Source organism: Leucoraja erinacea, chromosome 17 (assembly GCF_028641065.1).
Source record: "Leucoraja erinacea ecotype New England chromosome 17, Leri_hhj_1, whole genome shotgun sequence".
NCBI classification, from domain to species: domain Eukaryota; kingdom Metazoa; phylum Chordata; class Chondrichthyes; order Rajiformes; family Rajidae; genus Leucoraja; species Leucoraja erinaceus.
The window spans coordinates 12,824,887-12,848,272 of NC_073393.1; the positions used below are offsets into that span (position 1 = coordinate 12,824,887).

Below are 23,386 nucleotides of genomic sequence, written 5' to 3' on the forward strand. Positions count from 1 at the left end.
TCTTTTGAAATATGGGTAATGTTCGACATTTCATTTTTCACAAGTTAGACGCCGCTGGAAACTCAGCACTGATCCATACATTGCAGTTTGCATTGATTCACGGCAAGGTTCACAGCCAGCAGTTCACATACAATTGTTTTCAAGTAGCCTTAGTTCACGAATAAATCCAACAAAAAATATTAGCAACATGTACGATCTGTGCATTTTTATAATTAGGTTATTTTAGATCAGTTTATTGCCATATGAACCGAGGTACAGTGAGGTACAGCTTTTGTTGCATGCTAACCAGTCAGCGGAAAGAATCTGTTCAAGAAGGAACTGCAGATGCTGGAAGATCGAAGGTTCACAAAAATGCTGGAGAAACTCAGCGGGTGCAGCAGCATCTATGGAGCGAAGGAAATAGGCGACGTTTCGGGCCGAAACCCTTCTTCAGACTGAAGGAGGGTTTCGGCCCGAAACGTTACCTATTTCCGTCGCTCCATAGATGCTGCTGCACCCGCTGAGTTTCTCCAGCGTTTTTGTGTACCAGCGGAAAGAATACGCCTGATTACAAATGAAGATGGACACAAAATGCTGGAGTTACTCAGCGGATCAGGCAGCATTTCTGGAGAAAAATAATAAGTGACATTCCGGGTCGTTGCTGGCTTTGATTTGTCCTTTTCATACCTTGTACTTTGTACATTTCCATATCTCTAGTTCCCCTCTCCCCTGACTCTCAGCGTGAAAAAGGGTCTCAACCCGAAACATCACCCATTCCTTCTCTCCAGCGATACTGCCTGACCCGCTGAGTTACTCCAGCATTTTGTGTCAATCTTTGGTGTTTTCAAGCATCTGCAGTTTCTTCCTTCACATGATTACAATTAAGCCATCCACAGAGTACAGTACGTTATTAAAGGGAATAACGTTTCGTGCAAGATAAAGTCCAGTAAAGTCCAATTATAGAATGTCGAAGGGTCTCCAGTGAGGTAGATAGTAGCTCATGACCGATCTCTAGTTATTGATAGGATGGTTCAGTTGCCTGATAACAGCTGGGAAGAAATGTCCCTGAATCTGGAGGTGTGAATTTTCACGTCTCACAATTAATAATAGTGTGTATGTGTGTGTGTGTGTGTGTGTGTGTACACAGTATGTAAAAAGCAGCACAGTGGCACAACTGGTAGAACTGCTGCTTCAGACAGTCAGAGACCTGAGTTCAACTTTGGCCTCAGGTGCTGAATGTGTGGAGTTTGCATGCTGTTCTTGTAACCGTGTGGGTTTCTCTCAGGTGCTCCGGTTTCCTCCCACATCCCAAAGACGTGCAGGTTTGTAGGTTAATTGGCCCTCTGTAAAATCCCCCCTAATGTGTAGGGAGTAGATGAGAAAGTGGGATAAAATAGAACTGGCGTGAACCTGCGGTTGACGGTCATCAAGGAAACGGTGGGTGGAAGGGCCCGTTTCCACGCTGTATTTTTCAACCAATCAATTAATAGAATAACGCCTGAATATGTGAGAGAAACATATTCGGAAAAACATTGATCAGAAAATGGGAATATAAAAACAGGCTGTTTAGTCCCAAAGGCAAGGAGGCCATTATTCCTGCATGTCAACCCTCCTGCCCTTGAGCTAATGAAGTTTCATAGAGCAATGGAAAGAACACGTGTTGTGTCTGCCTGTCTTCACACAGGAGAATCGCTTGTTTTAGCTGCTGGGCCAAGCTGCATTGAGGAGAAGGAAATTCTTGATGGTTCATAAACTCATTTTTTTTGCAATATGACAATAAAGCACACTGGACTCTTGACTGTGAGATTGATGCACTGGTGATACAGCGGGGCAGATCCACAAGGTTGAGCTGAGTTATGGGCAAAATAAACCGGATCAACTTGGCCAATATGAAATGTGAGAAGAAAAATAAACTCAATTTCAAATTTTGGTTAATTTGGCTAATTTGCCTTGAGGCAAGTTTGATGTTTCATTTAAAGGACCTTGAAGCATAATATGTAATAATCACGGGTACACAAAAAAGCTGGAGAAACTCAGCGGGTGCAGCAGCATCTATGGAGCGAAGGAAATAGGCAACGTTTCGGGCCGAAACCCAATAATCACCGGTTGCCTTAAACAAATGCATCTGACAGCTTTGGTGAATGTCCACGGGCTTGTTCTCACAAGTCTGTCTTCAGTTAACAGGTTGCAGAAGAGCAAGATTCTGCTTGGCTTCTATCCTCTGCACCAGGAGGAAATGTTGAGTGAGCTGGAAAAATGCTGGTACTCCCACAGGAAGCTGACACTGCAGCCCATCGGTGAGCAGACACTCTCTGGGGGTAGCCCATCTAAGTTGGCAACTCTTGAATGAATGAATGAATGAATTAATACTTTATTGTCACATGTGACAAGTCACAGTGAAATCCTTTGCTTGCATACCCAAGGTATGCAAATAGTCACCACAAAAGGGCGCTGACAATATTACAAAGTGTACACAGTATCCGCGCCAGGTCCCAGCTTTGTTCTCCCCCTCCTCCCCCACCTCTCCCTCGCAGCGGTCCCCCCCAAACCGGGTCCCCCCCAAACCGGGTCCCCCACATGCCGGGTCCCCCACAAACCGGGACCCCACATGCCGGGTCCTCCTTTGTTCGTTTCCCCGGTAACGACGCCCTCGCTCCACGTGGTCTTTCCTTGTCCGTCGGTCAGCGCCCCCATCGACCGCCACACCGACCTCTGCACTATCGCTGCCGGGTCCTCTCTGGACGCCGACTCAGGGTCCAGCCGCGGGCTCCGTCAGCCGCAGGCTCCGTCGACTCGCAGCGCGCGGGCCCCGTCAGCCGCGGGCTCTGACTCCACCGGCCGTGGGCTCCGAGCCGGTACAAGCAACAAGACTGGCTGCATCTGACCCCTGCTCCCCCTATGTGATGGTCAGCTCACTGCTCCCCAAATCCTGGTTCTTTCATTCAGAGTGCCACCAACCAAATCTAAAGTCTTTCCCAACACACATCCACCACTGATTTACTGGCAACTGGTAGTCTGGCACGTCCTTTAATCCGGACAAAATCGCTGAGTTACTCCAGCATTTTGTGTCTATCAATAAGAAAAATAGTTCAGTTTTATTGTCCTGTGATTATTTATTGCTTCATTTATCCCGTGAATTATTTCTTACAGATTCCATCTACAGGTATTATGGTGGCTCTGTAGCCATGTACTTCAGTTTTCTAGAATTCTTCACCTGTTCATTGGCACCAATGGCAATCTTTGGCACCATAGTGGTTGCTCTATCAATGGACACGGTAGATAAATGCATCCTGTTTTCGGTTTTCAACATAATCTGGTCGACGGTGATCATGGAACTGTGGAAGCGTCACAGCTTTGTCCTCTCCTACACCTGGGGCACGCTGCAGATGAACAGTCAATTTGAGGAGCCCCGCATGGGTTACGAGGGGCCGATGGGCACAAACCCCATCACCCTTCGCCACCAGCCCTATTACCCTGCGTGGAAACGTAAAGTGAAGATCTGGCTGGTCTCCGTTCCATTCCTATGTCTGTTTCTAGCCTTTGCCCTCTACGGGACGTTTCTTTTCTTCAGATTGGAGGCGTGGGTCAAAGGCTTTTACAGTGAACATGAAAACTGCTGGAATTGTGTGTTGTATCTACCGAGCATTCTACACGCTCTCTACATCACTGGCCTAAACATCCTGCACAAGATGGTCGCTGAAGTGCTTACGGAATGGGGTAAGGGTGTGTTGAGAACTGAGTTCAGATCTGATTAAAAGAAACATCTCTGGAGAAAATGGATAGTTGACGTTCTGGGTCAAAACAAGCGGCACAACCTCGAAACGGGGACGTCCACCAACTCCCCACTGACAATAGATCACCTGTTCACACTCGTTCTTTTATCCCATTCAACTTCTGATGAGTGGGGGCGGGAGGGATGTGGGGATGTAGGGACCTGTCCACCAACTCCCCACTGACTGATGATGGTGGTGGGCTAGCGTGAGGGAAACATGGCCCTTCGGCCCACCGTGTCTTCCACACAGATGACCATCGACTCTTCCATTCACATAAGGTAGTTTCCATTGAGTCAAGTTATCACCACTACATCCAACAAGGAAGTAGGTTTAGAGAGATATGGGCAAACCTGCACTATGCAGATGGGACGTATGAATGCTGAGGGACCTGTTACCACATCATGAATGATCTAAAATGAATGGGCCACCCTCCCTTCTTAAACTGAATGAATGAATGAATGAAGTGTGTGTGAATGAATGATTGAATGAGGGATGATGATTATGATTGAAGTCTTGCTGTGAATGATTGAATGAATGAATGAATGAATGATTGAATGAATGATTGAATGAATGCATGATTGAATGATTGAATGATTGATTGAATGGATGAATGCATGAATGAATGATTGAATGTATGCATGAATGTATGTATGAATGAATGCAATGAATGATTGATGAATGAATGATGAATGATTGAATGATTGATTGAATGAATGAATGAAGAGTACTTTATTGTCACATACCCAGGGTACCGAGATTCACGCCCCCCCACCCTACACCATTCTGAAGAAGGGTTTTGGTCCGAAACGGTGCCTATTTCCTTCGCTCCATAGAGACTGTCGCACCCGCTGAGTTTCTCCATCACTTTTGTCTAGCTACAGTTTTAATGCTTTGTTTTGCATGCAACCCCAACAGTACACAAGTGTCGCCACGTGTTGATATTCGTGGCAGCGGCGTCCCCCCTCCCCTTTCCCCCCCACCAGTAGGTAGACATAAATGATCCTACAATGGAGACAAAATGCTGGAGTAACTCAGCGGGTCAGGCAGCGCTCATCCATCTGGAGAACATGGATGGGTGACGTTTCGGGCCAAGCTAAGCTGCCTCAACCTTGGAACTGCGACGTACTGATGGGTGAGAGCGAGGAGGGTTGTGGGGCTGTGTATAGATGGTGCTGGCTGGCGTGAGGGAGAAGACGTGAAGAAGACAGAATAAGGCGAACTAGAGTGGGAGATTTCACAATAAGGTTTCTGTTAAAAAAAATGCATTGCATCTTTAAAAAAACGCATCTTTTTTCCCTTCCAGAAAATCACCGATTAGAATCCTCCTTCCAAAACCACTTGACATTAAAAGTGTTGGTGGTAAGTACATGCACGATCTGACTCCATTTCCAAATCTCTCGCGTTCATTGAAAAATCTCAGATATGAATCCCCACTAAAACTTTGTCACGGCAACAGGCATGGTGTCTTCGTAAACTTCCCCGCTGAGCCAATTCCTGCCTTGACTGGAGGATCATATTCAACAGTCTATGCCCAAGAGAAGTTCGCAGCTGCAGCTTCATGGTGCAATATTATGGCACAAATGGTGCAGTAAATGGAAGATAGACACTAAAAGCTGGAGTAACTCAGCGGGACAGGCAGCATCTCTGGAGAGAAGGAATGGGTGACGTTTCGGGTCGAGACTCTTCTTCAGACTGGTTAGGGATAAACGAGAGATATAGATGGTAATGTGGAGAGATAAAGAACAATGAATGAAAGATATGCAAAAATGTAACGCTGATAAAGGAAACAGCTGTTTTTTGGGGCGAAAACAAGAAGCTATTGCAACTTGGGTGGGGGAGGGATCGAGAGAGAGAGAGGGGATGCTGGGGCTACCTGAAATGAGAAAAATCAATATTCATACCACTGCCCAAGCAAAATATGAGATTCTGTTCCTCCAATTTGCGTTTAGCCTCTCTTTGACAATGGAGGAGATTGAGGACAGAAAGGTCTGTGTAGGAATGGCAAGGAGAATTAAAGTGTCCAGCAACCGGGAGATCAGGTTGGTTCAGGTGGGCTGAGCGAAGGTGTTCCGCAAAAAGATCGCCCAGTCTGTGCTTGGTCTCGTCGATGTATAAGAGCCCACATCTTGAATAATGGACACAGTAGATGAGGTTGGAGGAGGTGCAAGTGAACCTCTGCCTAACTGGAAAGGACTGTCAGGGTCCCTGGACAGAGTCAAGGGAGGAGATATAGCGACAGGTGTTGCATCTTCTGCTGTTGCAGGGGAAGGTACCTGGGGAGGGGGTGGTTTGGGTGGCAAGGGATGAGTTAACCAGGGAGTTGCGGAGGGAACGGTCTCTGCGGAAGGTGGAAAGGGATGGAGATGGGAAAATGTGGCTAGTGGTCGGATCCCGTTGGAGGTGGGGGAAATTTTGGAGGATTATGTGTTGTATGTGACGTCTGATGGGGTGGAAGGTAAGGACTAGGTGGACTCTGTCTCTGTTGCGACTAGGGAGAGGGGCAGCAAGGGCGGAGCTGCGGGGTACTGAGGTGACACTAGTGAGTGCCTCAGCTATGATGGGAGAGGGGAACCCCCGTTCCCTAAAGAATGAGGACATCTCGGATGTTCTAGTATGGAACACCTCATCTTGGGCGCAAGATGTAGTGTAGACGGAGGGATTGGAAGTAGGGGATAGAGTCTTTGCAGGAAACAGGGTGGGAAGAAGTGTAGTGGAAGGCCTGGAATGGTAATGGAGTCTATGCTTATTCTGTATGTAGTGCTACTGGTAGGAGGTGCATGGTTCAATGTCACATGTAATGAGGTACAGTGAAATGTATTTTTGTATATAGTTCAGTACAAGCATCACTATACGTAAGCACTTAGATACATCTTAGATAAGCATGTTAGTTGTAGAGTTCTAGTCATAGTCATGGAGTGATATAGTGGAAACAGGCCCTTCAGCCCACCTTGCCCCAACTTGCCCACACCGGCCAACGTCCCAGCTACACTAGCCTCACCTGCCTGTGTTTGGTCCATATCCCTCCAAACTTGTGCTATCCATGTAGTAAGTGCAGGGTTGACCTGCCCATGAAGGCTCGTTGACCTGTCAGCATTGCAGGGCTGGCCTGGCCATCAACCATGCTCCCCCCGCTGTAGGCTGCGTCCGGTCCACGTGCTTGGCCTCCGAGAGCAGGGCCCGGTCCAGCAGTGCCCCAGGCCGTTGCAGGGTTTCCAGCGGTCCACTCCACTGTCGAGGCCATCCACAGGGTGCAGGCCCTCGGTCTGCGGCAGGCAAGCTAGTCCTTCTGGGCAGGCTCCTGGTGCGCGGCGGGCGAGCCCGACCTCCCGAGTGGGTTCCCGGTCCGGTCCACGGCGTGGGTCCACGGCATGTTGTTGCCCTGGGCCTGGAACAGGACCCAATATTTTCATGGTCCCCAAAAAGCCTTATTCAGTGTCCAGGCGCTGACAAGCGAATCCTTTGTAGCATCGGGGAAGATGCCAGGTCAACACTGACTTCACCAACACACGCATTGTGGGGTAAACTCACGTGTAGAGGTTTATTCACACAGATGGTTAGTTCTGTGTCCGCGTGGGGGTGCAGACCTTCAACATCAGTGGGCAGGTGAGGGGGCTCTGGCGGTCTTGGGCTTGTCCCAGCAGCTCAGTGTTGCTTTGAGCCTGCGGAGAGAGGCAGGGTTGGTGGGGAGTCCACGGCTTTCTCCTCTGCCCCTCCTGGCTGTTTTTTAAGGAATAGGGTAGATGAGATGTTGGTGAGTTGATCCAACCCTAGCTAATTGGATGCAGTAGTTGCTCCTCTGACTGCGGCCTGAACTCAGCCCAGAGCACTGTCCAGGGTGCTGGTGTTATTCAGCAGCCCGGCGCTGTCCATGGTGCTGGCCGTGCTATCACACCCTACATAGGTGTAGGTTGAAGCCTGACATCTATTTTGAGTCAATATAAAATAGCTTGTGGTTCACCGCAGCATCTATACTCTTCCTGCCACTTTGGGGTTTACATTTGGACCCTTCGTACGTAAAAGGGATCATTAAACCAAACAAGGTTACTTCCATTGGAAAAAAATGAAAAGATAAAATGTTTCAGATATCCTTAATAATGACTTACAGTGCTGCTAATAAAATATTTAAAGTCCAAGTACAATGATTAATATTGCTCTTCATTTTCAGTTTCGCTTTGTCAATTGCTTTTCCGCCTTGTTCTACATTTCCTTCTACCTACAGGACCTTGAGCTCCTCAGAAAGGTGAGTGTCTGCAAATGGTCTCCAGCTCCAAGGCATTATTATTGCACTGTGGTTAGAATGTATTAAGGGTGGCAGGCTGAAAAGAATGAGTGTTATTCAATTTGGCCAGCAGTATTTATTCAACAGCTTCTCAGTGACATTATCAGAGAACAATAAGCCAAATGACTTTTTTTTTTTGTTATCAGATTGAGAATGAAATGCATGAATACTGAAGTCCAGCAACAAATGAAACTTTAGTTTAGTTCAGATAGATATAAAACGCTGGAGTAACACAGCGGGTCTGGCAGCATCTCTGGGGAAAACAAATAGGTGACGTTTCGGGTCGAGACCCTTCATCAGACTTCATCAGCACTTAGTTTAGCTTTGTTTTGTTTTTTGTCACGTGTACTGAAAGCTTTTTTGTTGTGTACTATCCTGTCAGTGGAAAGACTATACATGATTGCAATCGAACCATCCATGTAGAATGGGACTGCCAGAGTGCTAAAGGCGTAGATGGGGTAGAATTTGTTAAGTGTGTTCAGGAAGGTTTCCTCAGGCAACTTAGAGATGGCTCCACTCAGGAGGAAGCAAAGCTTCACCTACTCTTCAGAAATAGGGCAGGGCAAGTGACTGAGGTGTCAGTATGGGGGCACTGGGGAACATTGGCCATAGTTCATAGCTTACACGATTGAGGGGGGATCTTATAGAAACTTACAACATTCTCAAGGGGTTGGACAGGCTAGATGCTGGAAGATTGTTCCCGATGTTCGGGAAGTCCAGAACAAGGGGTCACAGTTTAAGGATAAGGGGGAAATCTTTTAGGACCGAGATGAGAAAAACATTTTTCACACAGAGAGTGGTGAATCTCTGGAATTCTCTGCCACAGAAGGTAGTTGAGGCCAGTTCATTGGCTATATTTAAGAGGGAGTTAGATGTGGGCCTTGTGGCTAAAGGGATCAGGGGGTATGGAGAGAAGACAGGTACAGGATACTAAGTTGGATGATCAGCCATGATCATATTGAATGGCGGTGCAGGCTCAAAGGGCCGAATGGCCTACTCCTGCACCTATTTTCTATGTTTCTATGTTTCTATGTTCTGTTAGTTATAAAATAGATATGAAAAAGGACAGAACATATAAATAGGCCTTTCAGTGTAAAGCAGCATCTGCAGTTCCTTCCCACACAAATATATTTCTTAGTTTAGTGATACAGTGTGGAAACAGACCCTTCGGCCCGCCAAGTCCGTACCGACCAGCGATTACCCCGTAACACTAGAACTATCCTACACACTAGGGACAATTTACAATTTGATCAAAGCCAATTAACCTACAAACCTGTACGTCTGAGAAATGTGGGAGGAAACCGGAGCACCTGGAGAAAACCCACGTGGTCACAGGGTGAATGTACAAACTCCAATTTACAGAAGCCAATTAATCCCTAAACTGTTTCTTTATTGATATTTGTTTAATCTGTTTCTTCACAGACATTACCAAACCTGTCAAGTATTTCCAGTATTTTGTGTTTTTTATTATCTAATGGAGGATAGTTCTGGATGTTCTGCCAATCTGGTCCAAAGCAGCAAACAGGTCAAGGACAAAAATAATGTTTGTGGCCAGAATTATAGATACGTTTTTTTTAAATCTGAGCAGTTACATTGAATAACATGGACTACACACCATACAGAAAAAGCCCATTTAATCCAACCAGGCTAGCCTGGTATCTGCTCACCACACTTATCCCTCTTCTCTCGTGTGTTTGTCCATCCTCCTGAAGGTATTTACACGGTTTATTCTCAGCAGGCCATTCCACATTCTGGCCACTGGGCTAGGAAATGGTTCCTTGTTTCTTTGTTAAACTGTGCTTAGCTTAAGGATACAGCATGGAAACAGGCCCTTCGGCCCACTAAGTCCACGCTGACCATCGATCACCCATTCACTAGTTTTACTTGCACATTAGGTACAATCTACAGAGGCCAATTAACCAACAAACCTGCATGTCTTTGGAATGTGGGAGGAAACTGGAGCATCCGGAGAAAACCCACGCAGGTTGCAGGGAGATGGTACTAACTGAGTACAGACAGCACCCGCAGTCAGGATCGAGACCAGGTCTCTACTGCTGCACCACTGTGCTGCCCATTGCGCCACTGTGCCACCCAGAGAAAGCCCACGCAGGTCACAAGGAGAACGTACAAAGTCTGTACAGACAGCATCCATAGTCAGGATCAAACTGGGTCCATGGAGCTGTAAGGAAGCAATTCCACTGCTGCGCCACTGTGCCACAGCTCTGGATAATTATCTTGGTAATTGAACATTTAGGGATATCCTGCTTGAACTAAGTTTTGATCAACAGCAAGTGCAAAGAGTAGGAGTAAACGGGTCCTTTTCACAATGGCAGGCAGTGACTAGTGGGGTACCGCAAGGCTCAGTGCTGGGACCTCAGCTATTTACAATATATATTAATGATCTGGATGAGGGAATTGAAGGCAATATCTCCAAGTTTGCGGATGACACTAAGCTGGGGGGCAGTGTTAGCTGTGAGGAGGATGCTAGGAGACTGCAAGATGACTTGGATAGGCTGGGTGAGTGGGCAAATGTTTGGCAGATGCAGTATAATGTGGATAAATGTGAGGTTATCCATTTTGGTGGCAAAAACAGGAAAGCAGACTGTTATCTAAATGGTGGCCGACTAGGAAAAGGGGAGATGCAGCGAGACCTGGGTGTCATGGTACACCAGTCATTGAAAGTAGGCATGCAGGTGCAGCAGGCAGTGAAGAAAGCGAATGGTATGTTAGCTTTCATAGCAAAAGGATTTGAGTATAGGAGCAGGGAGGTTCTACTGCAGCTGTACAGGGTCTTGGTGAGACCACACCTGGAGTATTGCGTACAGTTTTGGTCTCCAAATCTGAGGAAGGACATTATTGCCATAGAGGGAGTGCAGAGAAGGTTCACCAGACTGATTCCTGGGATGTCAGGACTGCCTTATGAAGAAAGACTGGATAGACTTGGTTTATACTCTCTAGAATTTAGGAGATTGAGAGGGGATCTTATAGAAACTTACAAAATTCTTAAGGGGTTGGACAGGCTAGATGCAGGAAGATTGCTCCCGATGTTGGGGAAGTCCAGGACAAGGGGTCACAGCTTAAGGATAAGGAGGAAATCCTTTAAAACCGAGATGAGAAGAATTTTTTTCACACATACAGTGGTGAATCTCTGGAACTCTCTGCCACAGAGGGTAGTCGAGGCCAGTTCATTGGCTATATTTAAGAGGGAGTTAGATGTGGCCCTTGTGGCTAAGGGGATCAGAGGGTATGGAGAGAAGGCAGGTACGGGATACTGAGTTGAATGATCAGCCATGATCATATTGAATGGCGGTGCAGGCTCGAAGGGCCGAATGGCCTACTCCTGCACCTAATTTCTATGTTTCTATGTTTCTAAGTCATCAACCACAGCTGATTTTAACAGAGGAATTATTTACAGGTTTCAATGAAATTCTTAACCACAGGCTTGAGTCCATATTTTGAAACAGGTTTCAGAGACCATGTTATAGCAGGTAGACAGAATTATTCTGAATATGCTGGAGTAACTCCGCGGGTCAGGCAGCATCTGTGGAGAAAAGGAATAGGTGATGCTTCAGGTCGAGACCCTTCTCCAGACTGACAGTGTGAGGGGAGAAGGAAACTAGAGGTCCAGTGAACAAATAAATGAAAGGTATGTAAAGAGCAAATCAAAGCCAGCAGCCATGACCAAGGGAAGGTGGAGCCCACAATGGTTCATGGTTGGCATGGAGAAGTTGATCACGAGTGGATACAAACAGTGAAACTAAGCAGGTCACCAGTGAAACTAGTATGACCACTAGGGTGTGGAAGGGAGGGGGAGAAAAGGGAAGCAAGGGTTACTTAAAATTAGAGAAACCAATATTCATAGCGCAGGGTCGTAAGCTGCCCAAGCGAAACAGAATAATCTGTTTGTCGGATATATTCATTGACTGTATTCATCGAGCTCTGAACCTATCTTTAAGTAAAGATCTTTCATTTCCTGACCGCCTTGTCTGCTTTCTTCCAACCTAGAATCTTGCATCGCTGCTCATTCTGACTCAGATCATCAATCAGTTCGCAGAGACATTGGTGCCCTATTTCTCCAAGATACTTCATCGGAAAAGGGCAGGTCTGAAAAGTTGCTCAATGGAAAATGCACCAGAAATAGATCAAATAAAATCGCAAGGGCAGAAGACGCCATTCCCTGTAAGTATGTGTACGGAAGGAACTTCACCCAAGTGGCCACTTCATTCTAGTTACTCCAAAGCATAATCTGTCGAATATAATTTGCAAGCAATTTTATTTTAGTTGATAGATACAGCGCTGAAACAGGCCCTTCCTTCCCCCACCGAGTTTGCGCTGATCAGCGATCCCCGCACACTTGCACTATCCTACACACCAGAGACCATTTACAATCTTTACTGAGACCAACTAACCTACAAACCTGTAGGTCTTTGTAGAGTGGGAGGTAACCAGAGCACCCAGAGAAAACCACCACGATCACAAGGAGAACATGCAAACTCCGTACAGACAGCACCTGTAGTCAGGATTGAACCCGGATCTCTGGCGCTGTAGGATTGAAGACAGCAGCTCTACTGCTGCGCTACTGTGTGCCGCCCCTGTTAGTGTCTGCAAAATCAAATATCTTTAGTCCTGCTATAGTGCATGAGTTTGCAGCTCCTTCATTCAGTTTAGTTTAGTTTAGAGATATAGCCAGGAAACAGGCCCTTCAGCCCATCGAGTCCGCACCAACCAGCGATCCCCGCACATTAACACTATCCTAGGGACAATTTACATTTATACCAAACCAATGAACCAACAAACCTGTACATCGTTGGAGTGTGGGAGGAAACCAAAGGTCTCGGAGAAAACACACATGGTCACGGGGAGAACGTACAAACTCCCTACAGACAGCAGCCATAGTCAGGATCGATCCCTGAAAATTAGGATTAATGTGAATAGTTTTTTTTAATTTAGGCAGTACGGTGGTGCACTGATAGAGCTGCTGCCTCATAGCGTCAGAGAACCGAATTCAATCCCCACCTTGGGTGCTGTTTGTGTGGAGTTTGCATGTTCTCCCTGTGACCTCGTTCGTTTCCTCCGGATGTTCCAGTTTCCTCCCACATCCCAAAGACGTGCAGGTTTATAGGTGGGTTTGTATCTGCAAATTGCCCCGAGTGTGTGGGGAGTGGTTGACAAAGTAAGATAACACAGAACTAGTTCGATGCTTGTCCTGGACTCGGTGAACTAAAGGGGATATTTCCCGTGCTGTAACTTTAAACTAAATGTTCTGCACTTCATACTTAAATTAAATCTTCCATACTTCTTGCCGACTAATTTCTCTCACAATTCTTTCTGTGTAGCTGGATATGATTTTCCTCACAGCTGAGCCACACAGATTCAATCTGATCTCTGGGGCAGTTAGTGTGGAGTTTGCACATTACCACGGTGACTGCATGGGTGTTCCTTCATGTCCTCTGCCTTCCTCCCACATGGGACTTGTTAGGTGATTTGGCAACTCTACATTGCCTTGTGTGGGTAGGTGGCATAATCTGGGGGGGGGGGGGCTTGTTGATGGGAATGTGGGGTGATTACAGTGCAAGTAAAAGTTACACCCCTTGAAAGAATTGCCACAGGTACACAGTGTGGTCGGCACTTTGACCTTCATCAGTCAGAGTATTGAGTACAGTAGCTGGGAGGGTCATGTTACAGTTTGTAAGACATTGATGAGATCACATTTAGAGTATTGTGATCAGTTTTGAGCACCATGTTATGGGAAAGACGTTGTCAAGCAGGGAAGGAGGCAGAGAAGATTTATGATGATGTTGCCACGACTCAAGGGCCAGAGCTTTAAGGAGAGGCTAAGCAGGTTAGGACTCTATTCCCTGGAGTACAGGACGATGAGGGGTGATGAGGGGTGATATTCAAGATGTGTACACAATTGTGAGATGAATAGATCGGGTAGATGCACAAAGTCTCTTGCCCAGAGTAGGGGAATAGGGGAATGGAGAACCAGAGGGAATAGGTTTAAGGTGAGGGGGGATTTAATAGGAACCTGAAGGGTAATTTTTTTACACAAAAGTGTATGGAATAAGCTGCTGGAGGAGGTAGTTGAGGCAGGTGTTGTCGCAACGTTTAAGAAACATTTAGACAGGTACATGGATAGGATAAGTCTGGAGGGATATGGACCAAACACAGACAGGTGGGACTAGTGTAGATGGGACATGTTGGTCAGTGGGGGCAAGTTGGGCCGATGGCCCGTTTCCATGCTGTAATGCTCAAGAACGGAACTCACTATCAAAACATGGGGGGGGACGTGTCCCCTCTACCCCCCCCCCGGCTTTTCCGCCCCTGGTAATACTCAATGACTCTAAGTTGGTGTTCATGAACAATGGGGTCAGTGGACCAAAGGGCCCGGGTCCATGATCTATGACACTATAAACTTTCTCCACAAGAGGGCAATAGAGTTTCATGAGAAGGTGAAACCTTGCCTCATGTTGTTATATTTGATTTTTAGTTTCTATTTTGCCTTCATCTAATACTATATATTCTTTTTAAAACAACGTCAAACCCCATGGCACTTCTTAACACGAAGGGTATTAAAGATTCGTGTTTTCTAAGATGGAAGAAATAACATTAGTGAGATTATCAACTTCACAGCACTGCTTCAGTTTTAGTTTTTTTTAGTTTTAGAGATACAGCGCGGAAACAGGCACTTCGGCCCAACGACCAGCCTATCCCTGCACACTAACACTATCCTACACACACTAGGGACAATTCTACATTTATACCAAGCCAATGAATCTACAAACCTGTGCGTCTTTGGATTGTGGGAGGAAATCGAAGATCTTGGAGAAAATCCACGCAGGTCACAGGGAGAATGTACAAACTCCATACAGCCAAGCAGCTGTAGTCAGGTTCGAACCCGCGACTCTGGCGCTGTAAGGCAGTTGCTCTACCGCTGCGCCACTGTGCTGGGAAGCACAACTGGGGTATGGGAACACTAGAGAAGAGGCCAGGTGTATGTCAGTTCTGAGCAAAGTGGGGCAGATGAGTGCAGGGAAAATTGTACAGGGTGATCTTAGGAACTGTAAATCAGGTGTTTGGGTCTGAGATGCGAGGGAGACTATAACTGAGGATACAAAGGCAGGAACTAGGAAACGTTGGCGTAACTCAGCACGTCAGGCGGCATCTCTGGAGAATATGGATAGGGTAACGTTTCAGGTCTGGACCTTTCTTCAGACTGATTGTCGGGGGGGAGAGAATTATGTTGGGAAAGCGGAGATCCAGGACAACGTGTGGCAGGTACAGAGGGAGGAAAGTAATGGTATGGGGACGGGAAGGGAGGGGGGAAATAAGCAGGATCCAGGTGATCCAGGTGAGGGGAGGAGGGGGGGGGGGGGGGGGGGGGGGGGGGGGGGGGGTGGGGGGGGGGGGGGAGGGGGGGTTAGTTAGAGGTTACTTAAAAGTAGAGAATCAGTGTTCATACCATTGGGTTGTAAGATACCCAATCAGGAGGGAGTTTATGGAACATGAGGTGCTGTTCCACCATGTGGCTTCACCCTGACAATGGATGCTGCCTGCCCTGCTGAGTGTTACTCCAGTACTTTGTGTCCATTTGTGCATGAACCAGCATCTGCAGTTCTTTTTTTCTACAACAAGCTGGAGGTTTTGGGGTGATTCTGAAAAGGGAGCCAATGGTGTCAAATTCTATGACTGTGATTTGGGGTGGCACAGTGGGTAGAGTTGCGGCCTTGCAGTGCCAGAGACCCGGCTTCTGTCCTGACTACGGATACTGTGACCATGTGGGTTTTCTCCGGGTGTTCCGGCTTCCTCCCACACTCCAAAGACATGCAGGTTTGTAGGTTAATTGGCTTCAGTAAATTTGGAAGTTGTCCCTAGTGCATAGGATTGTGCTAGCATACGGGGTGACCACTGGTCAGCACGGTCTCAGTGGGCTGAAGGGCCTGTTTCTGCTCTGTACCTCTCAAGCCTAAAGTCTAACGAGTGCCAAAGTCAGGTCTTTGTTTCTCAGACTGTCATGTAAGTTTGGGAAGAGAGAATATTAATAGACAGAGTTAGGGCCCCGGACTACTCAGGTCATAGAGATGAAATGGTTTGGAGATTAGGGAATGGCAAAGACCAGCAGATATGGGGGCTAGTGGATCTAACATGTTAGTGTAAACAGAAATAGCTTGTCTGGTGGAGTGCAAGATGGAGAATGGCAAGCAAAAACAAATTACATTGCTAAGCAAGGTGTTATTCATAATTATCACTGAAAGCCATCCTTGTCCAGAAAACCTAATTTCAGATGTCAGTGATCAAACTCACTCAATCGAGTTATTTCAATATTTCACGGTCTTTTTGAAGATGATTTATGACATTTCAGTTATTTTAATCCTGCTGCTTGCATTGACATTTACTTCACTTGCTGGGGATTTTTTTTTAAACAAATGATACCATTTTAATTCCTGGTTTGGTGTGCTGTTGCTGGATGTTACTGGTCCACAAATGGATGAATGGAAGGGTATTTTGGGGCGGAATCAGGAGGGAGTTTACGAGAAGGTGGTTGAGAATAAAGTGGGACTAACGATGGATTAGTGTGAATGGATGCTCAATAGCTAGCACCAGCTCAGTGGGCCAAATGGTTCATAAATTCACATGTTCTAGGAGGAGAATTAAACCATTCAGCCCATCAAGCCAACTCCGCCATTCAATTCTGGCAGATCTATCTTTCCCTCTCAACCCTATTCTCCTGCCTTCTCGTATAAAACCCCTGACACCCTTACTAATCAAGAATCTGTCAATGGCTGTCTTAAATTACCCATTGACCTGGCCTCCACAGCCGTCTGTGGCCTGCTTCTATGCTGTATTTGACTTTAAAGATCAATACAATTGTAACATTCTTAGTCAGAGAGTCATATAGCAGGGAAACAGGTCCGTCGGCCAAACACCCGATCAAGATGCCCCATCTACGCTAGTCCCATCGGTCCACATTTGGCCCATATCCTCCTAAACCTTTCCTATCCATGTATCTGGTCAAATGTCTTTCAACTGGTGTTGTAGTACCTGCCTCAACTACCTCCTCTGGCAATTTCTCCAGCTTTTCTGTGTAACCTACCTCCTCTGGCAGTTCTTTCCATACACCCACCACCCTCTGAGTGAAAAGGTTGCCCCTTAGATTCCTATTAAATCTTTCCCATCTCATCTTAAATGTATGTCTCTGGTTCTTGATTCCCCTACTCTAGGAAAAGACTGAGCATTCACCCTGTCTATTCCCCTCATGATAGTTTAGTTTAGTTTAGTTTAGTCTAGAGATACATCGTGGAAACAGGGCCTTTTGCCCACCGAATCCACACCAACCAGCAATCATCCCATTCATTATTATTATCCAACACACTGGGAACAATTTACTATTTTTACCGAGGTTAATAAACCTACAAACCTGTACGTCTTTGGAGAGTGGGAGGAAACTGAAGCACCTTGGAGAAAACCCACAGAGTCACGGGAAGAAAGTACAAACTCCGTGCAGACAGCACCCGTAGTCAGGATCGAACCCGGATCTCTGGAGCAGTAAGGCAGCGATTCAAACACTGAGCCACCGTGCCGCCCATATAAGGTACCATTGAACTATTGAACAAGGAATAATTTACAGAAGCCAATTAACCTAAAAACCTGCGATGTGGTGTTTGCAATGTGGGACGAACCCGAGGGAAATCCACGCAGTCACAGGGAGAATGTACAAACTCCGCACACATGGCATCCGAGGTCAGGATAGAACCATGGTCACTGGCACCGTGAGGCAGCAACTCTACCGCTGCACCGCTGGGCTGCCCTTAATTACCAGAAAAAAAACATGCAGAACAAAGTGCCAGCTATCCTGAGGGAAAAAAAAACAGCTACAAGATGAGTCTTCCACCCCCTATACCCAGGTCAGATGACCAGTTTGCACATCAGGACCACTGCGGCATTCCACCAGAGTTTCCTCTGGCTTCGCCCTGCCCGGGCATAATTCACCATCTTTCGGGTATGAGTGTAGGATCTACTGAATCCCACGACAGAAAGCAAAGAATAAACAACACTTAGCTGAGCCAGACACCTTGTGTACCGTTTATTCCAGAAGCCCCTTTTACCTACATTCTCACCAATCATAACCTGTGTGCAGATAATGCTAATTAGTGCGTCTGAGCTTGGAGTTGTCATTGAGCTCTGTGGCTGCTACTCGCCAGCAGTGACAGGCTGTATGCAAAATCAACGTGGGCGTGAAGGTGCCACAGCTCCCCCCTCAGCCACTCAGCTACAAGTGGCGACGGCCTGGCTTTGTCCTGCCCTGTACTGGACCGGTCTGGTGGGTTGATTTTATGGCCTGTTCTTGTTCTCTACTGCAGTGTGGGAGGTCTTTGCCAGGAAGTGTTGCAGTCTGGTGACTTCGCGGGTTCGGTGGGTGAGATAGTCGGTTGGTTCTCGACATATGCTGGTTTTAACCAGATCAAAACATGTGTGCAGCGTTGGAGGTCAGCAGACATGTTGACCACCGCAGGTGTTCCCCGCGTCGGTGTCGGCCTGAGTAGCTGCATAGGTTGCCGGAATCTGTCTGTGGGGATTGGTTCGACAAATTTGCCGAGCAGCTTCAGAGTTGGGCCGTAAACCATTTCTGCCGACGAACATGCTAGCTCAGCTTTCACCGCCGCACGAACGCCAACGCATGTCCTCCGGATGCCTGAGGGGCTTTCAGCTGGCGATGGAACCGTTGAATCGGACCGTTCGCTTGCGGATGATACGCCGTCATTCGAATCCGGTTCGTACCCAAGAGGTCGCTTAGTGTTTGAAACAGCGCAGACTCAAAGACCAAAATCCCTCGGTCAACAAAAGCGCGAGCTATTGTTTCCGCTGAAATGTTGATGACTGGGATAGCATCTTGCCATCTTGTGAACCGGTCTTCACAGGGGAGCATGTACGTGTAGTTTCTTGACGGTGGGAGTGGGCCGGCCAAGTTCAGGTACATGTGCTCAAATCATAAGCCGTGTGCAGATAAGGCCAATGAGTGCGTCTGACCTTGGAGTTGTCATTGAGCTCTTGTGGCTGGACCTTCTAGTGAGGCTGCTGGCGATTGGCCAGCGGTGACAGGCTGTATGCAAAACCAACGTGGGCGTGAAGGCGCCACACTAGCACTAACGTAAAGGAGCGAACAAAAATAATTAAATTTCTCTGAGCTGTTGGTGAAAGATAGTTCAAGTCCCTGAACTGCCCATCAGTCAAACTCAATGAGATCTTCTCAGGGTTTAGTCAGTGCTCAGTCAGGCTGGGAACTGATCTACCTTGAGTAAATGCGTCACTCAGTCTCTGAGGGACGGCAGAAGCAATGTTTTCTTTGACACGCTGTCTATCTGTTATTTTTGGAACAATCCCCTGGTGGCGGCTGCTGTGTTTCTGTCACTCCGATTCACCTCTGGATTTGACAGGGGTTGTTGCTGCTTCTGTTTGTGCAGATTCCATCGTGCCAGTGGCAAGGCAGCAGGGCGACGTGGGCACGTCTCTGGGCAGAATGTTTCAGTACCCCCTGCGAGCACTGCTTGAGGTGGCTGGTTCTCCACTCTGTGTTATTTATGTAACTCAGCACTTTTCACAGTCGACCCTGACGTAGGAAATAATTTCACAGTCATTGCACCATACAGCGTGGAATTAAGCCCTTCAGCCCATCTTGCTCATACTGACCGACATGCCAGGTCTACAGAGAGACTCAAAATGCTGGAGTAACTCAGCGCGTCAGGCAGTTTCTCTGGAGAAAAGGAATAGGTGACATTTCGGGTCGAGACCATCCATGGTTAGCTGTGGCCATTGCAGGTTCCACCTTATATTGGTCATTGGTGCCGGCTCTGGTTCATTCTGAACCTCCTCATACCTCCGGTTTCCCTCTCCCCTGACTCCAAGTCTGAATAAAGGTATCCACCTGTAATGTCATCTATTCATTTTCTCCAAAGATGCTGCCTGACCTGCCTGAGTTACTCCAGCACTTTGTGTCCATCTTCGGTGTAAACCGGTATCTGCAGTTCCTTCCGACACATGCCCCATCGACACTAGTCCCACCTGCCTGCGTTTGCCCATATTCCTCCCAACCTATCCTATCCATGCACCTTACTAAATGTTTCTTAAACGTTATGATGGTTCCTGCCTCAACCATCTCCTCCAGAAGCTCGTTCCATACACCCACCACCCTTTGTGTTAAAAAAAAAGTTGCTCCTCAGGTTCCCTCCTCACCTTAAACCTACCTCCTCTGGCTTTTGATTCCCCTACTCTGGGTAAAAGACTCTGTGCACTCACCCTCTCAACTCCGCTCATGATCTTGTACACCTCTATAAGATCACCCCTCATCCTCCTGCGCTCCAAGGAATAAAGACCCTGCCTGCTCAACCATGCCAACTAATTTGAAGGAATGAAGAAGAATGATAGCTCTTTCTTCAGGCAGATCTGGTCTGGCCCTCAGAATTCATTACACTGCCAATAGTTTGTCCATTAAGTAACAATGTTGTAGTTTAGTTCAGAGAAACAGCATGGAAACAGGGCCTTCGGACCTTTGATCATCCATTCACAATAGTTTCATGTTATCTCATTTGTGCATCAACTCACTGCATCTTAGGGGCCATTTTTAATGAGGCAGATCAACCTACAAACCCGCACATCTTTGGGATGTGGGAGGAAACTGCAGCCCACGAGGTCACAGAGAGAGTGTGCAAACTCCACATGGACAGCACCCGACATCAGGATCGACTCCTGGTCGCTGGCGCTGTGAGGCAGCAGCTCTACCAGTTGTGCTACTGTTTTGTCCACATTGTCGATCCTTCATGGGTAATCTCTGGAACTCTCTGCCGCAGAGGGTATCGAGGCCAGTTCATTGGCTATATTTAAGAGGGAGTTAGATGTGGCCCTTGTGGCTAAGGGGATCAGGGGTATGGAGAGAAGGCAGGTACGGGATACTGAGTTGGATGATCAGCCATGATCATATTGAATGGCGGTGCAGGCTCGAAGGGCCGAATGGCCTACTCCTGCACCTATTTTCTATGTTTCTATGTTTCATTGTTCCACACACAAAGTACTGGAGTAACTCAGCAGGTCAGGCAGCATCTCTGTAGAACATGGATAGGTGACATTTCGGGTCGACATCCTTCTTCAGACACCTTAAGATCCTTCATTGTTGCCCGGTCTGAATCCTGGTATTCCCTCCCCAAAAACACTGGGAATATCTTCACAAGGACGGCTGCAGTGGTTCGGGATGGCTGCTCACCGCCATCTTCTCTGGGGTAAGTAAGGATGGGCAATATATTTGGCACCCAGTGTGAAAAGAATGAATGAAATAATCAGAGGTCTGTTCCGAGTCGAGTTGACGACATAGCTTCTCCGTTTGTCTAGGGAATGTTTGACGAGTACATGGAGCTCTTTGTCCAGTTTGGATACGTCAGCCTCTTCTCTTGCATTTACCCACTGTCAGCATTACTGATCATCCTGAACAACATCACGGAAATCCGCACGGATGCTCTGAAGCTCTGCCGACTCTTCCAAAAACCTTTCATCTCACCAGCAGCAAACATAGGCGTCTGGCAGGTGAGACATTGGATTCCCCGCATTCTTGTTTACCAGCCTACGTTGTTGGGGGGGGGGGATACCAGGATTTAGACCAGGCAACAATGAAGGGTCTGAAGGGTCTGAAGAAGGATCTCAACCCGAAACGTCACCTATCCATTTTCTCTGCCTGACCCGCTGAGTTACTCCAGCACTTTGTGTCCTAAGGGTCCTTGTCCTGAGCTGGGTGTCATTACTGGATGAGTGAAGAGTCCTTTAGGATCTCATAGAACATAAGGCCAAGGGGATAGGAGCTACTTAGCCATCAAGCCTGTCCTGCCGTTCAATATGATATTTGCTGATCTATGCTGGCCTCCTCTGCTGCACCAGTTCCCCATAACCACCAATTTGTCAATCCTTCAAGTATTTAAGTTCATAAGCTTATAGGAGCAGAATTAGGGCATTCGGCCCATCAAGTCTACTCTGCCATTCAGTCATGGCTGATCTATCTTTCCCTCTCAACTCCATTCTCCTGCCTTCTCCCCATAACCCCTTACACCCTCACCCTTGCACAGGGTCAGTACTCACTGGAGTTTAGAAGGATGAACGGGAACCTCATTGAAACTCACCAAATAGTGAAAGGTCTGGATGGAGTGGATGTGGAGAGGATGTTTCCACGTAGTGGGAGAGTCTGGAAACAGAGGGCACAGCCTCAGAATATAAGGACGTATCTTTAGAAAGGAGATGAGAGGGAATTTATTTAGTCAGAGGGTGGTGAACCTGTGGAATTCATTGCCACAGACGGCTGGGAGGCCAAGTCGTTGGGCATTTTTAAGGCACAGTTGGTCAGATTCTTGATTAGTAAGGATTTGTAAGTCATTAGGGTAGAGCAGTAAATGCAGGCTTTGCCAGCAAACCCAGATGCTGAAAATGAAATCTAAACTCGATCCAGCTCTCTTTACTGACCAAAAACTGACAACTCCATACACAAGTGGAGCAGATTTCATATCATTTGCCTTGCTGCTTGCTTTTCAGCTGAGCATGTTTATCACTTACAGTACATGCTGACAAGGAGCATCAGGAAAAAATAGCTAAAATAAGAATAATTTCTCTTGAAACAACTTCAACAAGCTTTTGCTGTACACAACTCATTACATTGAGTTAAGAAGGAACTGCAGATGCTGGAAAATCGAAGGTACACAAAAATGCTGGAGAAACTCAGCGGGTGCAGCAGCATCTATGGAGAGAAGGAAATAGGCAACGTTTCGGCCCGAAACGTTGCCTATTTCCTTCGCTCCATAGATGCTGCTGCACCCGCTGAGTTTCTCCAGCATTTTTGTGTGTCATTACAATGTGGTTGTGCCCAATGCTCTTTTTGTCAAAGACTACTCTAGATTGGGTTAAAGTAGTTTTTATAATGACCAAACTAATCCACTACAAGAAGATTAAAGGCTCTGAACAATGCACTAACGTCTCCTGGTTTGAACCCAGGTTATTCCATTTTGCTCCCAGTAATCAGTGTTCGTTACATAATTTGTGGCAGGCATCTCAAAAAGTTGCCCTGAAATTCTTTTAATGAATCTGCCCGTCTCTCATTACATGCTTTTATTCCACAGACTGCTTTCGAGACCATAGGATACCTGTCAGTCATCACCAACTGTTTGCTAATTAGTATTTCCCCTCAAGTGCAAGAATATTGCGCAGAGAGTGACATAACCTCGAATAGTTTGTTAATCTGGACAATCGGAGTGGAGGTAGGTGAATGTCTCCCTGGTTCACACTTACACCACAGTACATACATGTACAACACCATGTGGCGCAGTCT

At 46.9% G+C, this 23,386-nt stretch overlaps 1 protein-coding gene across 5 annotated transcripts in view; it reads left to right on the forward strand.

Moving 5' to 3' along the window:
* ano10b (anoctamin 10b) overlaps window positions 1-23,386 on the forward strand; it is a 42,078-nt gene that overhangs the window by 13,971 nt on the left and 4,721 nt on the right. For 3 of the 5 annotated variants that reach the window (XM_055648568.1, XM_055648569.1, XM_055648570.1), the window contains 7 exons: window positions 2,157-2,276; window positions 3,130-3,696; window positions 5,056-5,111; window positions 7,918-7,992; window positions 12,037-12,210; window positions 21,412-21,603; window positions 23,178-23,315. In XM_055648568.1, coding sequence (XP_055504543.1) covers window positions 2,157-2,276; window positions 3,130-3,696; window positions 5,056-5,111; window positions 7,918-7,992; window positions 12,037-12,210; window positions 21,412-21,603; window positions 23,178-23,315 — 1,322 coding nt within the window. The remainder of the gene's footprint in view (window positions 1-2,156; window positions 2,277-3,129; window positions 3,697-5,055; window positions 5,112-7,917; window positions 7,993-12,036; window positions 12,211-21,411; window positions 21,604-23,177; window positions 23,316-23,386) is intronic. The other 2 variants (XM_055648572.1, XM_055648571.1) reach the window with 2 other exon arrangements.